The sequence below is a fragment of the Haemorhous mexicanus genome, chromosome 3, assembly GCF_027477595.1.
Source record: "Haemorhous mexicanus isolate bHaeMex1 chromosome 3, bHaeMex1.pri, whole genome shotgun sequence".
Lineage (NCBI taxonomy): Eukaryota > Metazoa > Chordata > Aves > Passeriformes > Fringillidae > Haemorhous > Haemorhous mexicanus.
In genome coordinates, this window is record NC_082343.1 from 58,335,616 (window position 1) to 58,353,547 (window position 17,932).

At 38.2% G+C, this 17,932-nt stretch overlaps 1 protein-coding gene across 1 annotated transcript in view; it reads left to right on the top strand.

Moving 5' to 3' along the window:
- Nucleotides 1–17,932, top strand: part of SYNE1 (spectrin repeat containing nuclear envelope protein 1) — a 290,126-nt gene that overhangs the window by 184,736 nt on the left and 87,458 nt on the right. Inside the window, exons 86-94 of the mRNA XM_059841964.1 lie at nt 1,117–1,302; nt 2,028–2,150; nt 4,237–4,423; nt 5,993–6,132; nt 9,585–9,779; nt 10,808–10,948; nt 15,423–15,590; nt 16,336–16,497; nt 17,635–17,829. Of these exons, the coding sequence (XP_059697947.1) occupies nt 1,117–1,302; nt 2,028–2,150; nt 4,237–4,423; nt 5,993–6,132; nt 9,585–9,779; nt 10,808–10,948; nt 15,423–15,590; nt 16,336–16,497; nt 17,635–17,829 (1,497 nt within the window). The remainder of the gene's footprint in view (nt 1–1,116; nt 1,303–2,027; nt 2,151–4,236; nt 4,424–5,992; nt 6,133–9,584; nt 9,780–10,807; nt 10,949–15,422; nt 15,591–16,335; nt 16,498–17,634; nt 17,830–17,932) is intronic.

The window sequence follows — 17,932 nt, forward strand, 5'->3', positions numbered from 1 at the left end:
AAATAAAGATATGTTGTAGAACAAAAGCATGCGATTCAAAGTTGATCTTCATGTTATTCAAGTAGTTTGGTTTCATAGAGGCTTTTGGCTGAATAGTTTGTCTGTTTTTGGAAATAGTGTGATTCTATCACACCAAGCACCTTATTGCAGCTCATACTGTAGAGCTTTAGTTAATCAAAGACAATTTTTAGTTTGGGCTTCTTTTCTTTCTCCATTATGCTAAACTGGAATAGCCTTTGTTCTCTTCTAATGAGTTTCATACCAAATATTCTCAAGCTGATACCTAATGGAAGAGTTTTTCCCAATCTCTTCCTGAACATTTCACATCAGAGTAATTTGCTGTCCCTGTAATTATGCAATTTGTTCTGTGTGTGTCTGTGTGTGGAATGTGTGTGTGAGATCAGTGAAATGTTTTGATGAGGTTCAAGCTTGCCTGGTGTTACATGACCATGTGAAAGAAATCAAGGCATCATAATAATGTATCACTAATACCAATGTTATATATATGTTACTTAATCATCAGCTGCATTCTTGTACATAAGTGCAGGGTACTATGTCACTCTTTGTATTCTGAATAGGAGTTTCCAGGCAATTTATCCTGAGTAAAGCTGGAGACAGAACTTCTGCTACGGCTTTTTCCCTGCTTCAAAATCTGATGAAACAGGCTTAACCAATGCCATCCCACACAATGCCTTGGCAGTGATTTTTTTAGGCAGCATTAACAACTCCTACCCTGCTAGAACAGTGCACCCAAGTGCTTTCTGCTACTTTCTGTTAGGTATATGAGGCTTCCAGGACAAATCTTCTCCACAGATTGCGTATATTATATTTTTACACACAACTGTGTGTAGCAAAACATTAAAATTAAAATTAAAATTAAGTACAGCTGCTGAAGCTTCATTACTTAATCCTTTATTTCCCAGACTGTATAAGCTGAAGCACTTCAGAACTGAAGAACTTCAAAACTAAGCATATTGCCTAAGCAGGAAATCAGTGGAACTTAATCATAGGCTCATGAATGTGTACAGATTGAAGAGTTTGCAGAACAATATCCTTAAAAGATATGTGTCATTGAGTCTCAAACCTGATGTCCAGTTTGTCTTTATCTCCATCTAGAGCATTCTTGATGAGTCTGGAGAGATTCATGGTGATCTTGAGGCCATGAGTGAGAGGATTGATTACCTGGCAAGTGTCTACTGTACTGAAGGGATGTCACAGCAAGTGCTGGAACTGGGGCGGCGGACGGAGGAACTGCAGCAAGTTATCAAAGTGCAGCTACCAAACCTCCAAGATGCTGCCAAGGTAAATGAAAGCAGTTTTTCTAATGCTAGCTGGCATCTAGGGTGATGTATGCATTATACTACTGAGATTACTAGCAGTGAAGATAATCTGTGGTCTGTAGAAGGCATGACTTTGTTGCCTGAAGTCAGGTATCTTTTGCTGTTCAAGATGCTGCCTTCAGGTGCTGACTCAGATGGGCACAAGATTTCCAAAGGTCCTGTTTGAAGTAGCCTTCCTAAATGAATATATTTGGGGTTATGGTGTGTCTCAAATAGCACTGAGCACCTATGCTTAGATACTTGAGAAGTGTATTTGTTGACACTTAGGTTCTGCTATTTCCTTTATTCTTCTCTGAAATGGTATCTAAATGCTGTTATTTATTAATTTAGATCAGTACTGGACCGAATCAGAATTCCATAGTGTAAGGCCTACAAAGGAGTGCAATGAAAAGAATTAACATGCTTTTTCAGTTTTATAAAGTATATGCTGTATTTGAGATTGCAGTGCTTAAAAAATAACTCTGCCTTTGCAATCCCTTTTTCTTGACTGTCCTATGACTGGTATTTTTATCTAATATTTTAAACATTTTAAAGTAACTGTCAAAACTATGAATTTTTTTTGCACTGTATGTAGGGGGGATGTACCAGCAAAATCAGATAGATATATTTATATCTAAAATCAGACAGATATATTTTTAGTGATTTCTATTTTTCCTCTTACTCACCCCTGAATCAAATGTGTTACAGGATATGAAGAAATTTGAAATTGAGCTGAGAGCCCTACAGGCTGCTTTGGAGCAAGCCCAAGCCACGCTGACGTCTCCAGAGCTTGGGCATTTGAGCTTGAAAGAGCAACTTTCTCACAGACAGGTAAAAGACCAGGACCTCAAAGTTAACATTTGAGTAATGTGATCTTACATAAAGGATATTGAGTATTGATGAGACTGATTTTTGTGTTTCTTAGCTGTGTCACTGTTTCAGAGTGTAGCCCCAAATTACTGCCAAGGAAATAAGGGATGAAACGAGAAGAATCATTCCCTCAGAGGGAATGGCTGAAGTATAATTCTTTATGAGCCCCTTCTTAGATTGATGCAGTTCTGAGGAGTGTGCATCCAATCCATTTAATCCATATTTGTTTTAAAGCCCAGTTCTTATCTAGTGCTTCTGGTCAAGAGTTTCTTAAAGTATTTCAAAAGGAAATCGAGATTGTTATCATTATTTTACAGATAGAGATGCAATGATTTAGTTTGTTGCCAGCTTCTCCAATAGTAATCTGGAGCACTAGGAGACAATTCAGGTTTCCTTTAGCCCAGTTACATTTTTGTATGCTTAGTTGAATTAACCTCCATAAGATATTGTGGCTTTCTCTATTGCATTCGATTTGCTATGGAGATTTGCCAGTTTGTTAGTTTCAGTCTCAGTCTCCTAACAGGAGAAATAAGGCAAATTATAGCTCTCTGAGTTTCTCAAGGTGAGTTTCTACAAACTAATATGGAGATTTAACTGTCTCAGTCTGCCAGTGAAAACTGGATGTCAGCAGGTTCACTGCAGGATTAAAATCTGCAGAAAAACATATGGAAGAAAGGTAAATTTGCACAGCTTTTCCTTTTCATTAAAATATGCAGTCTTTATTCTGGGGACTTGCAAACAGATTTCAGAAAGTGGCCTTGAAATGTGTAAGTGAAACACATCACCCACCATAAGAAGAAAGGAACATGGAGGTTACACTGGGTTTTATGCATGTTCTTTGTCCTGGCACTAGCAGGTCTCACAATACAACTTCCTTTTGTAGAGAAAGGGGCTGTAGGCCCTGGCCACCTGTTTCACCAGACCAGAGAGGGGGCATTGGAAAGGGCCTGGCTGGCACATAGCCCCCCAGGGTGCCTCTGGGTGCTGACTGATCAATAGACACCCTTTGCCAACATTGTGGGGTCTGACAGAAGAGAGGCCCACCTATGCTGCCTGAGGAATAGGTCATTATACCGAAATTCTGGTTAGATTATCCACCATATGTCATGAAACTGCAAAAGTAAAAACCAAACCACAATCCTGTCATCAGTATGCACTTCAGACCCACTTAGCTATCATTCTGATGTGATATAGGGGAAGGGAGATAATCAAATTCTCTATCCCTGTTTGCCTCATTGTCCAGCTGATGTATATCTATTTAATCTAAAATCTTTTTCTAATGTCCTAAGGCCTTTTTATCAACTTTGCCTTTTCATTTTTTTGGTTGGCTTTCTTTTTCATATCTGTACATACATTAAACTCCTCAGTGTAAATAAAAATAACAGTGATCAAATCTATTTTCCAACCATTGCACTTAGACCCTTCTCATGCATATGAACAAACAGCTTGTATGGACATCTTCTATGGAATAGGCACTATTCACAAAGGCATACAGCTTGTGAATATTCAAAGAAAAAGGTTTCTGGGTAGCTCTGTTCCTTTCTGTTTGATTGCCTTTTGAATTTTAAGCAACATTTTCAGCTATAGCTTGTAATTTTGAAGGAAAGTTGTGGATACAATGGGATTCATGTGCAGTTTTGAAAATGTGCTTCTATGTCACAGCAAGGAGTACCACTCAGATTTTGACACTGAGATACATGTATATATAAGCTACTCTTGTGCTGCTTTGATTTGTGGAGTTGGTAAATCTATTTTCTCAAATCTGTTAATAGAAATATTTTTTTACTTGGACACTTAGAAATAGGTACTACTATGCTTTTTAATTTATTATTTTTATATCTAGTGGCCTTTTTGCTTAAATAATAATTATTCTCATTTGACAATGAGCAACTCCAGAGAAAGTGTTTCTAATTACATGCAATTTAGAAAATAGATAATAATTTTTTTCTTTTGTTTCTTGAAAGTACCATCATTTTTCCTTGGCTGCATGGAATGCTCTGGAAGTTCTGAAAAAATCGCTTTATTGTGGCACTGACTTTGTTTCTAGCATCTGCTGTCTGAGATGGAGTCCCTGAAGCCAAAAGTTCAGGCAGTCCAGGAGTGCCAGAGTGCCCTGAGGATCCCAGAGGAGGTGGTCGCCAGCCTGCCCCTGTGCCACAGTGCCCTGCGGCTGCAGGAGGAGGCCAGCCGCCTGCAGCACACGGCCATCCAGCAGTGCAACATCATGCAGGCAAGTGCAGCCCTGCCGCCCTGATTTTTTAAGATTTTCTAAGCCTTCTGATGCTGACGTTCTTGTAGAGAACTTTCTCACACACTTTCTGTAAATAACTCATTGGTTTGCATTCTTTTATAGAGGAGGAGAAGTTTGATAGACTGTCAGTTTGTCCAGTGTCATTGGAGAGGTGGCACTGTCACCCTCCAATCCATTGTCACTTTCAGAAAACTAGAAATGTTGGAGTCGGAAAATAAACTTCTCTTTTTCTCTTCACCTTGAGAACAGCAGTGTGTGCTTGTGTTCTTTCGTGTCCTGTAGTGACACAGCCCCATGCCACCAACCACTCAGAGGAACTTGAGCAGCAGCATACAAATTGTGGTGAAAACAGAATTTCGTATCTCTGTGCCCTCTGTTCTGTAGCACCATAAGGAATTTCCCCACAAGTCTCAGTTATTCCTGACTTTAATATTCATGACCATGTTAATTGTTGATTTACTCATCAGACTCTCACCTCAGTTCTCTTCCTGATATTGCTATTATTTTTGTAATGCTGTTAGGATTAACTAGACAAACAGCTAATATACAATTGTATGCAGGTTAGTTTTATAAGATATATAATAAATTAATAAAATTTATATGACGGTATAACATCAGCTGCTTCTGCAGATTGCATAAAAACTATTGAATTTAAACTATGGTATAAAATTAATTATTTTTATTCTATTTTTTTACAGTTTATATATTTTTTCTGATTTTGGAGTCATTCAATGTCTATTAAATTTGTATTTTCAAGTTTTGCTAAGTATGAGCAAATTAGATTTTGTTTAATTGTTTGGATTTATAATTAAATATGTAAAAGATATTTCTAAATAAGAGAATAATCTTTTTTCCTCTGCTATTTAATGATAGGAATATACATAGCATACTCCATAGGCTAGGGTGCCCCTACAAAGTTTCAAGTTAGATAACTGAAGAGACTTGATGATTTAGGATAATTAATGATGCTTAAATACAAGAAGGGCTACAATGTCTCACTGAAAATTTAAAAAATGGATTAGACAAACTGCTTATGCATCTATGATAGAAAGAACTGATACTACATTTGTAGGTTAATTATCTGAGTCAATCTTCATAATCCTTTCCCAGTTGTATTTTCTGTAATATCTGAGCTTTTCTTATTAACACCTCAAGTGTTTTCTTATTAACACCTGAACACAAATTAACACCTGAAGTGTAAAAGCAGATGAAAATGCTTTATAACAAAACCATGAGACTAAGCAAGGCTGTCTTCTTGTGGCTGTGTTTCGTTCAGGTACTTGTTGGAATCAGAAGTTACAGCAGCTACATCACAAATCTAAAATAGCATGTTATGTGGACTGTGGGCTTGGGAAATATTTAAATAAATGAAACCATTCAAATAATTGCAATTCACAATATTTGTGAATAGATATTTTCCTGACTATACTCCTGCTTTGCTTATCAAGAAGTGAGTGCCAGATACTTCATGAGGGAGGTCTGTCATGCTTAGACTAAGGTGAAAATTAATTTTCATGTAGACACTCAATCTTCTTTTCCCTTCTCTAGGAAGCAGTGGTTCAGTATGAGCAATATGAGCAAGAAATGAAACATTTGCAGCAGATGATCGAGAGCGCCCATCGTGAGATCCAAGACAAGCCAATAGCAACCAGCAACATCCAGGAACTCCAGGTCCAGATTTCACGTAATGAGGTATGGCACCCAAAATTCATCAAAACATTGGGCTCAATGGCAGCTCACTGACACAGACAACTTTTCATGGGCAACAGTCGTAAGACAGCTGAGTTGCTTTGCAGATTTTCTAAAGGCTATTTGAGCAGATAGACTTAATCCCAGAGAAGGAGCTCCTGCTATTGTACAACGTGGACAATTCATTTGTTTATTCAGTTAGATATATCCTGACCTCGGACAACATTATGATAAACAAAAGTATTGCATAATTAAGGGGTAGTTGACATTAAAACTTGACTGAGGAGTTTCTCAGAAGTCAAAGTTCAGCAGTTGGTCAGTTAATCACAACTAGTTTGGTGATCCATATGTATGTATGTATATCCTAAAGTACTTGTACATATATGCATGTATATCCTAAAGTACTTGCTCATTTTCATCCCAGTCACATTCTTTTAAGAATACCAAGAGACTTGAATCAAAGGAAACCCACAATAGATTTGGAGGAAAACTGCACCATTCACCCCAAAGGTTTCTTTAAAATCTTTGCAGGGAAGATTTTTGTGCTCTGGAATTGAAGGTCCTGCCCACAAACTCATGGCTTGACAGCCCTTGAATAAATCACAATAGTCTCTGTGCAGCCTTCTTGCTGTGTTGGCTTGAGAGCTCCTCCTGAGCCCCTTTCACCTCCACCTGAATGGTGTGAAATTCCCGGGATAGAAAATGCACCACTGATCTCTGTGTGTCACTTCTGGCACCAGATGGCACCATTTCTTTATCTTTGAATTAAAGCCATCCCTCCTGGTGTGTATTATAGCCTAATGTTACATATGTTGCTCATTTTCTATATAGTTGTTAGAAGTGTTATTTAGTATAAATTCAAGAGCAGTTTGTATACACAAGCACGTTAGGTTTTATTAGTATTGAATGGATAATGCTATTATTATCTAGTCAAATATTCTGGAAGAGCAAATGCAGGAGAGTGACCAGTGATTCAGGGTAATATTGCTGGAGGAAGGAATAATGCTGCAGGCAGGAAGGAATTTAAAAAGGGGCAGCTTGAAGTTTCATGTACATTTGAGCAAGTTTAGTAGCTAGGAGTGGTCCTGAACATCTGCAGGAAGACAGCAGCTTTATGATAATGCACATTTTGGGATCAGCCAGAACAGACAAACTTCATATGTGCAAGCTTTACACATTTAGGGGTAAGGGAATTTTTGGGATAAGCATATTTTTTGCATATTTTCAGCTCATGTTTTCTTTGCTAAATACCTGTGGAAAAGCTTAACATGAAGTGAATGTTGTGAACCATATCTTATTAGACTTCTTCAAAAGTCAAGTCTGTTGAGATGTTTGTTAGGTGTGTTATTAATTTAAAAAAATATCAGTTACCACGTCCCCTGTTAAAGGCTGTATGTAAAAGAACATAAGGGGACGTTTGTATTAGCTATATTTAGAATTAAAATAAGAGGAAGGAAGAAAGTAGAAGGAAACTACATCTTGATTTTTGGGAAGTTTGTATTAGTATGCATGTATGTAAGTAGATACCATGTCTACTGACCTGTGTTTTCTTTAGAATTTCAGAGAAGAATATGGGCAAGTATCTCCATACTTGAGAATTATTTTAATGGAAAATACAATACCTTATGTGACATTGCTTTTATAAGATGCTTTATTATTTTTAATTTTCTTTTGCAATCATATTTTTGCTTACTCTTCCTTGTTTTCAGTTGACAGAGGCATTTTAGATACTCAGTGCATTGGACATTAATGCCACAAATGTCATTGCACTTGGTAATGTGAGGGAATAGAGGATCCTGAATGACAATAATTTTCTACTGAGGCTCAGATATGTCATTCATTAAGCATTTGTGATTGACTGGAATTTGCCAAAGAGCAGATAACTATTCAAGCTGCTAGCCATTAAATTTGTGGCTTGATTTGATTGCAGCTTGGTTTTTGACTATTCTGCTTGGTGTTTTATAATCAAGACTTTTCTTAGTCTCCAAGGAAAGCTTTGGAACACCAAAGAGAGGCCCTTTTGTTGCTAACATGACAGATGGTGACAAGGTGCCATTGAAACTCAAGTAGTGAAGTATCATCCTCTGTCTTTGAGCTGTTTGAATTCCTAACTTGGTACTTCTTGCGAATGAGTGTTCTGCACTGTAATTTTGAAGAATTTTCTTACTGAAAATGTCATACATTCTAATTTATCAGCCTGAAGCAGTAGTCTGATTTATTTTTGAAAATATTTTGTAATAATATATTATTATGCCTACTATATCCTGCAACTCCTATTGCTATTTTTCCTTGAAACTTGTGGGATTTGAAGAAGTAAAAGCATATATAAAAACTCAGCACAAATATATACTTGAAAAAATAATCATCAATTTTAGCAGGCAAGCTTATACAGATGTTTTCACTTCTTAGATCAAAACTCTGACTTGTTACTGAGCATCTAGGGAGACAGGAACAATATCTTCAGCAGAAATATGAAACACTTCTGCCATTTTTTATTTGAAGTATATTAATTGAAAGCTTTGAAACTGGATACTGAATGGGGCAACAGTATATGGTAGGAGAGAAGACAAGACACTTATCAATAGTCATAAGGCTATTCATTTCCATCTTTCTTGTCTAAAAATCTTAAGCTTATGATGGTGTTTGGCCACATAAATAGACCATTTCCTAAGCATAAAACCCCCAGTAGTTTAAAATATAGTCTGCTTTATGCTAGTTTCCCTGTCTCTTTTTTAAAAAAGGTTAGTCCTGTGCAGCTTAACTTTTAACTCAGTAGACTTACACAAAACCAAAACGAGATTAAAATACAGCTTATCCAAACAGTGACAAAAAGAAATCCAGTCTGCATTTAATCTTATTATGTGACTGATTGTTCCTATCACTTTTGAGCCTGATGGACCCTGTGAGTTATTGTTTGGACAATTCATTCTTTCTGGTGAGAGCTGAATGGGGCATTTTTTCCAGTTGCGGCCACTACATGACCTCATTTCCCTGGCTCGCACTATGCGGGGGAGCTTCGTCTTCCTCAGATAAATGGAAGTAGATGGGGGCGGGGGGAAATAGGGCAGGAAGAGGGAGAGACGCTGCCCTTTGCTGCAGCGTGCAGCTCTCAGAGGTGGGCTCAGGTTTAGGCAGGATGCGAATGTGAGGCGTCCGTCCGTCGGTCCGTCCGTCCCTCCCTGCGCTCTGCGGTGCGGCGCACACGGAGCCTCAGGAGGCCGCCGCCGCCGCTCCGGAGCCGCCGCTGCGCTCCGCGGTGTCGCAGCGCCGCCGGACGCGCCCGGCCGAGTCCGTCGGCCGGCGACATCCTGCTCGTCAGCAGAGCGGCGGCGCTGCCATGGTATTGGCTGCGCTGGGAGGAGACAGCTTCGCTTCGCCGCGGAAGCTGAAATGCTGCCGGTCCTGTGGCCCTGCCCGGCTGCATCAGCACTAGGGGGAAAAAAATGTTTTCTCAGGAGCTGGCTCAGAAGATCAAAGGATATCAGGAGCAAATTGCCTCTTTGAATTCCAAGTGCAAGATGCTGACAATGAAAGCAAAACATGCCACCATGCTGCTGACAGTGACAGAAGTGGAGGGGTTGTCCGAGGGAATGGAGGAGCTGGATTCAGACCTGCTCCCAGCACACGCCGCTCATCCCTCGGTGGTTATGGTAAGCAATGCCTTGGTACTGTACTCATTATCTGAGCTGCTTCCTCTCGCATCATTACAACACCCCTGTGCAGCAAATTGCCACAGCTCACATCTACCTTTTGAAATGGCTGTAGTGTGGCAAGCCAAACAAGTTGCAGCTTCCCTTTACTGTATTTTGCTTTATATGGGTTCTCAAGACTTGTTGATAATGGCTGAAGTTATTTAACAGACGAATATGTGAAATTTGTGAGCAATAATATGCAAATATTGTGCTTTTAATTTTGTAGCTGTCAGCATGCAAGAACAAATGCTAAGAAATTGATGAGATGCAGGAATAAAATAAAACCAGAATAAATATGATTTCATTACATGTTGCAGTGTATGGGCTTTTCACACATTAAAATGTTGATGTGATAATTGACAGTATGCTGCTGCATTCCGAGTGTACTGGAAATGAAAGCTGTCTAAGTATTGCCATAGGCCCAATGTTTGACTTTGCTTTTGTTTGTTTCTAACTGGGTCACATTGTAAACATTCTGCTGATGCTACTGGGATTTTTGTCTGAGTGTGAGACTTCAGGATTTATCCCCCTATAACACCTATTGGGGAAGGAAGGGGGTTACATTTGAATACTGGGTTGTGTGTATTTTATATTTCAAGTCTGTTCCTTGTTGTTCCAATCAGACCTGCATACTGAGACAAATAGTCCAGTATTCTGTAGCTCTCCATAGTATTTCTGTATGCAGCAGAGATTGTATTAGATGATGTTTAGGCAAACCTGAATTTGTTATTATTGAGTTGCTTGCTCTACGTTGTCTTTTAAAATCCATTAGGGTACAGGAGAGCATTTTCATACTGAAGTATGACAAGTAAAAGAGACTATTTTTTCAGCAGATTTCTAAACTGGTAAATGTAGGAGCATGAAGCATGACTAATTAATGTCGTGGTAATTCTGGCCATGTGTTGTTTTGATCTCAGTCTAAGTCAAGCCTCAGCTGAGGTAACTGATTTTCTTCCTGTGCTGTGGGGTTGCTTTTCCTGTGGCAGATGACTGCTGGTCGCTGTCACACACTGCTCTCCCCTGTCACTGAGGAGTCTGGGGAAGAGGGAACCAACAGTGAGATTTCTTCTCCACCTGCCTGTCGCTCTCCCTCACCTGTGGCTAATACAGATGCTTCTGTTAACCAGGTACCTCTCTCTTGGCATTCATTCAGCTTTTATCTCAGACATACATGGTTCCATTCCACAGGTGGTTTATTTAATTCTCTGAAATAATGTTTAGCTATAGCTCCAAGGAACTGAGGCTTAACCTCTTACCAAACTGAACCTTCAGGTTCTGGTTCAAAATGGATACAGATAGTGAAATTATATAAATCCAGTGTTACAGCAATTATTAAAAATAAATTTTAAGTGACAATTGCAATGTCACCAGTGTTTTCTATTTGCAACATAATTTTTATTTTCTCAGTAGTACTCAATGGAATCTTGCATCCTGAGAAAAAAAGCCTTTTTGTACTCCCCATAATGAAACATTGCATTATGTCCATATCCATCTATCTTACTGTACCGTTGCCATTTTGGCACTGAAATCACAGCCTGGTCTCTTCTACTTAATATCATTTCGGTTATTAACTTTCATGTGGGTATTTTTCATGTATTTTTAATTTCTATGGCAGTCTATTTTAAGCACCAGTGAAGCAACAGATATTAGATTTCAAATCAAAACTGGGGGCTCTTGTACTTCTCGTAGGAGCAGGTGTATATCAGTATTGATTAAAATGTAAACATTAAGCCAGCACATTGAGCATCGTGCACATACAGTCACACATCCAATGTTATGCTTTAGAAGTTTAGAAGTGAGCCTTAGAAGCCATCACCACCTCACTGAATTCATCATGTTCTGTGTTTTGTGGTTGATTGGTTGGTTTTGCATTTGTGACTGCTTCCAAAATTGACCAGTGCAGATTTGAAGGTTAGAATGTGTTGTGTTGCACTGCTGAGTAGAATTAGACAAGTTTGAGCAAGATGCTCATTGATTCCTTCTGCTAGTCTCAGAAATGCCTATGGTGCTATAGAAGTTGCTAAATACAATGCATAAGAAAAGTATTAATATAAGATAGTAAGAGTGACAAAATCATCAATGGCATACTAAAAATGTTGTAGAAAGCATAAGAAAGGTTTTTTTCTAGTTTTCTATCATTTTAGATAATCAGAAAGTTCCCTGTGAAGTTGACTTACAGCAGAAAGGCATTTCTTCTATATTTCAACATAGAAGTCTTATGACACCATTAATTAATGAAGGAGTTAAAGGACCAAAAGCAGTTTGCTTCCTTATCGACAAAGCTAACGTCAGTTCTTTACTTTTCTCTGATAATGTAAAACAAGTCAAACAGCTCCAGTCACTCAGACAATAAGGAAAACACAGTGAACATGCTGTTGCACCATGAGCTGACACTACAATACAAGTTTTAGGATAAGTGATATACTCGGGCAAAGTTGAAAAATATTATGTCTTTCACTTAGCAGAAGATTTTTGAGAGCGATAAAGTTGATGCTGTTATAACAATATTAAAAACTTAGAGCTGGTTTTCTTCAGTGTGGTTAATGTTGAAATGAACTGCATATATTAAACAACCAGCGGAAGAACGTTCCAAAATGCAGTGGTTTACTTGCAAAATTCTTAGGTTCACACTCACATGAGATTAAGACTAAAGAAGCTATGAAACTGCCAGTGCTGGTCATGATGAATGCCTAGGGAGACCTCAGGAGAAAAGGTTGGTAAAAAACAGTATCCTAGACATTAGTGAACTAGGAGGTCAAATGTAAGTTAGAAACATTTTGTATTTTTACAGCAAATCAGCAAAATAAAGTTGGAAATATTTTGTTTAAAAAGTAGCCAGAGTTAAGAACTGATTTCTCACAGGAAGATCACCTGCTAACTACCAGAAAACAATGTGAGCATGAACTGTAGAAAATGAAGAATAACGTTCAATAATAGTCTTTGGAAAAAAAATGTAAAACTGTTCTGAAGAGGCAATTGGGGAAGGAAAGGTTATGTTTTAAGACTGCTTTTTAATTCACCCTGAATAACTCTCTATAGTGTTTCATCAGTTTCCTGGCATCTCTTAATGGTGAAACATAGCTAGTCTGAATTCAGACATCTTCACACTTTATTTACATTTCTAAAATGTAATGAAAATATAAAACAAGTGTCTACTGCTTATTAGTGAAATAATGAGGATATGTATTGAAATAGATTAAAACAAGACCAGAAATATAAAAAAAAATTTTTTTTATAAAAATACAAAATTCTAGCCCTACCATAAGTTAAAAAATGTTTCTTTTCTGAAACTCCTCCAAAAAACAGCAGGGTGGGGGGAACTATAAAGGTGTTAATGTTGGAAACACTGAGGAATTTCATAATATATAAAATATTATGTTAGCAGTCCTGAAATGCAGATAATTTTGATGTTTAGCAAAGTCAGACACTTTGTCTGTGCTGCAGTACTCAGTGAGAATCCTTTGAGGCTAAATCTCCTTGCATTTACCCAAAGATGTAATTTATTAAAATTTGACAGGCTTTTTAAAACTTGGTTTCCTGATCCACAGTGCAGAGCAGTTGAAGTGGAAAAGCTGAAGTGTTGGCACGATGCCCTGTAGGCCCCAGCTGATCCTGTGATTTTACTCTTATCCACTGGGTCACTGTTAAATGCTTTTCTATCTCCTTGTACACAGCCTGCTTAAGGATTCTTTCTCTTTCCCTTAGGAATACTCATCTAGGTTGCCCCAGCCCTTGTTACATATCTTACAAAATCTAAACACACCCTTTTGCCACTGCATCTAACAACAAAACTTGATTACTGTTCATTGGCTACTATTCATAAGAACGGCCATGGGATTTTAGGGCCTTTATAGGGGAAACAGAATCTTTTACTTGCATGAACATCTGGATTCCTGCTATCCTGATGTGAAAGCTCTGCCAAAGAGAAGCTGCCATGTTGTATACTCCATAAAGCAGTTGGAAGGATGGAGAAAGGGATTGCTTTTCTCTCTCTGTGAAAACAAGCCCTTTATAGTTTTAAAAACTATATTAAGAGGTCACAGAAGCATTGGTCTTGAGATGGGACTGGCAAAGGGCTGGAGAGTAGCTGCAGACAAGGTGAAATGAGAAGTTGCCTCCACTGGTGCAATTTTTCACCATTACTTGGAAAGATCACTTGTGGTCAGAGTGAAAAATTCTGAAATTGCAGTCCTGAGTGCTGTGCTAAGCTGTTACCTATGCCATGCTAGCTCCTGGACATTATAACAATTTCATCATTTAATTTTTTTAAGTTTCCCATTTATTGTCTTTGAAGAAGTACCTAATCATACACTTTAGGTCAGTTTTATGGGAGTGATCTCTGTGCTCTTCCAGAGCCTGTCTGGTTTTGTTCACATATGGTATTAGATAACACATTTGCATTCTGTTAAATTAGGATCCTTCTTACACTTTGAGCTCCAGTACCCTAGAATTAGTCTTGTTTAGTACCTAACTTTCACACATCTATACAGAATCACAGAATGGTTGGGGTTGAAGGGACCTCCAGAGGTCATCTGGCCCAACAGCCTTTGTCAAAGTGGACCATGTACAGTACCTTGTCCAGGACTATATTCAGGTTGATTTTGTGTCTAAGGATGGAGACCCTGGAACTTCCTTGGGCAGCCTGTCCCAGTGCTCAGTCACCCTAACAGTAAAAAAGCATTTCCTGGTATTCGGAGAGAATCTCCTGTGCTTCAGTTTGTGCCCATTGCCTCTGTTCCCGTCAATAAGCACCACTGAGTCTGCTTTGCACCCTCCCTTGAGGCAGCATTTTTCACCTCCCAAATAATGTAGTGCTGTCATACATTATTTCAGTTTAAAATAATCCTTGTCATCAAGTCTGCTTTCCTGACCTAAGTATAGGTACTGTACTTGTTTCCTTAACTCTGCATTTTCTGTAGATGTTTTCAGTTGCCATCTTTAACAGTTGAAGAAATCTCCATACACTAAGTATAGAATTTCTGGTGAGAAATAATTCTGCTCTGAATTTTCATTGGTGGTTTGAACATTTTCCCATTTCCTTAGCAATTCTGGCCCCTTTTCTGCATATCTTTTCTAAGTTAGTTGAGGCTCCCTGTTTGTTTGAAAGCTTACAATAAGCTGATGCTTCATACTCTTTCTTGCCTCATTTACCAGTCTTTCAGTATATTCCTTTTAGGTTCTGCTGCTGCTCTCTCTGTGATAGTGTTCATTAGGTTGGTATTTGCCACCTACAGTGCCACAACCCTCTGCCTTTTGTGGTGGGTTTTCCCCTGTGTGTAGTTGTAATGGTGCTGGAACAACACTCCCATTTATAGCACTTCCCTTCCCAGCCTTTCTGGGATTGTCCACAGTTGCCTTCTGCAACTCGTAGCTAATATGACCATGAAAAAAATGCATCCAAAATTCTCATCTTAATGAAGGTCCAAAACATGCTCAGTCTGCTGCTATTAAATATTGATTTACCTTGTTATTAAGAGGTTTCCTGGTGGTTTTAGCTTTGTGGGCTTTATTTTAATGGTTGTATGCAGTGGGGCAGTATTGGGGGAATAGCATGCAGTATCTTTCTTTTTGAAAGTGCAATAATGTACTTCGTGCTTGTAGGACATTGCTTATTACCAAGCCTTATCTGCTGAACAGTTGCAGACAGAAGCTGCTAAAATTCAACCCAGCACCTCAGCCATCCAGGAGTTTTATGAACCAGGCTTAGAATCATCTGCTAGTGCCAAATTGGATGATTTGCAGCGTTCTTGGGAAACACTGAAAAATGTGGTAAGTTTGCATTTGGAGACTTCAAAATAATTGGCTAGCTTTTAAGGAATAAAATTCAAATAGCTGGCTCATATATTCTTCCCTGCAGTTTTGGTTTTCAAATGGTAACTTTAATTGTTAGTTGGAATATGTTATTTTTGTTCTTTCTTTGAAAGCCTGTGCAAGATGGACCTCCATTAATAAAAATAAGAGTCATTAAAGCTGATAGTTGGCTTCAGAAATATTAACTATTGACAGACTGTATTCCATAATCTAGTAGGGATATCCAATCATGTTGGATGAGTAGCTAAAGAAGGCCCAGAATCCAGTTTCTCCAAATACTGAATCAACACATTTCTGTATAGTTTTGCAGCATAATCATTCAGTGATGTATGAAAATGGTCAGAGTCTTGATCACATGCTAAAAAATTTAATTCCTTTCAGCACAGTGGCTGTTACAGGGTATTAGGAACTATGTGTCTAGCAAATAGTGCACATCCATGTTTGAGTGCATGAAATCTAAAATAATGCATGAGAATGTGCATAGATTTTCCCTGCTTTATTAGTGTCTATTTCTTTTAAGCAGCAGAACCTAGAATTTTACTGATGAAATTTTAAGTAAATAAATATTTTTTAGTATAGATGTTTTGCTTTGTAATTTATACTCTTGAAAACTTGTTGCAACTTTTTTTGCTTTAGTGTCTTAAGCCTAGGGACATGGGAAGCAGACTAAATAGCAGAATTTATACCTTCCATTCTTCTTCAGATCAGTGAAAAGCAGCGCACACTCTATGAAGCTCTTGAGCGTCAACAGAAGTATCAGGACACGCTCCAGTCTATATCCACGAAAATGGAGACCACTGAAATGAAACTAAATGAGAGTCTGGAACCAGCCAAAAGCCCAGAGAGCCAGATGGCTGAGCATCAGGTAAAATCTTACATGTGAGGAGGAGAGGGAGAGTGCACATTGCCTGCATATCTTTTGTTCTGTTTTTTAGACAGTAACCTTCTTCATGGCTGGATACCTCAAAAATATGCATTTGTACTTGAACCTTCTCTGGTGACTATTTGTCTTGTCTTTCTGAGCTTCCTGCTATTCTAAAGGTGGTGTGATGGGGATTCTTTTAATAAGGAGACTTTTTGAAGGAAATAGAATAGAGCATAAGAGTTTATCCAGTTGAAATTTTCAGCAAAAGCTTTTGTCCAAGATTGTGTCCAATGACAGCTATGCATACTGTTTACATACAATATTTATAATGTTACCAAATTTACTAAAATCATAACCAATACTGATGCATTGTATATTGATCAAAATACATTTTTCACCTTGTTAAGCAAAACACATCAAAACCACACAAAAATTCCCTCATAAGGGAAGTCTTAAGAAATAATGATCTGAATAATAAGAGAATACTTTATTAAGTAAGGCATCTGATTTAGATCTGGGTTGTAATCACCTAAGCCTTCTATCTGATAGCTTGAATCTATCTGGTCTGTCCAGATTCAGAGATTTATTCCGTGGTGCAAAATAAGTTCCTACTTATTCTTATTCTGTGAAACAGTTTTCAAGATACCTATAAAAGGATGGTACATGGAATAAATCTCTGAATACTTACATCTATTGCTTGATGTTCTTTATCCAGTTAGAAGGTTTTAGGCTGGAAGCTGAAACATGCCCTTATTTTTCTGTCACAAACACACACTCACTTACTTGTTCATTATCTTCACTGTGACTACTAGAATGCCCTACAGATAATTTATTGGAAGAATGAATTTCCAATTTCCAAAATAATTCCTTGTGATATGTTTGAAATTCAAGATATGTAACTAAATCCATATTTAAGTAACCAGATACATGATCCTAACTCAAGCCTCTAAAAGCAGGACTCAGTCCTTGGGGAATACTGTCTCTGCCATACTGGTAGTGATAGTCTGCTCTACTCTGTGTTCCTGGTGCTCCTTGAGATGGTTGTCTTGAATTTTATATTTAGTCTTTCTCTCCTGAAATACATCCTTCTCACTGGTAAGTGAAGCAAATGCATTGTCTGCTCTCATTTCTTAAAAGGCTTTGATGGATGAGATTTTAATGTTGCAAGAAGAAATCAGTGAGCTTCAGACATCCTTGGCCCAGGAGCTTGTTTCAGAACCACTGGATGTGGAAGGTGCTGATCAAATGGCACTGCAGTCCACCCTCACAGTCTTGGCAGAGCGAATGGCCACGATTCGAATGAAGGCATCAGGGAAACGACAGCTACTAGAGGTACAAGAAAAAACATCACCAATATTTTTAGTCACCATTAAAAAAATAGTAATTTTCAGTTCTGCTTATTTCTCACAATTCCATTCAGTAAAAAATAGCCATT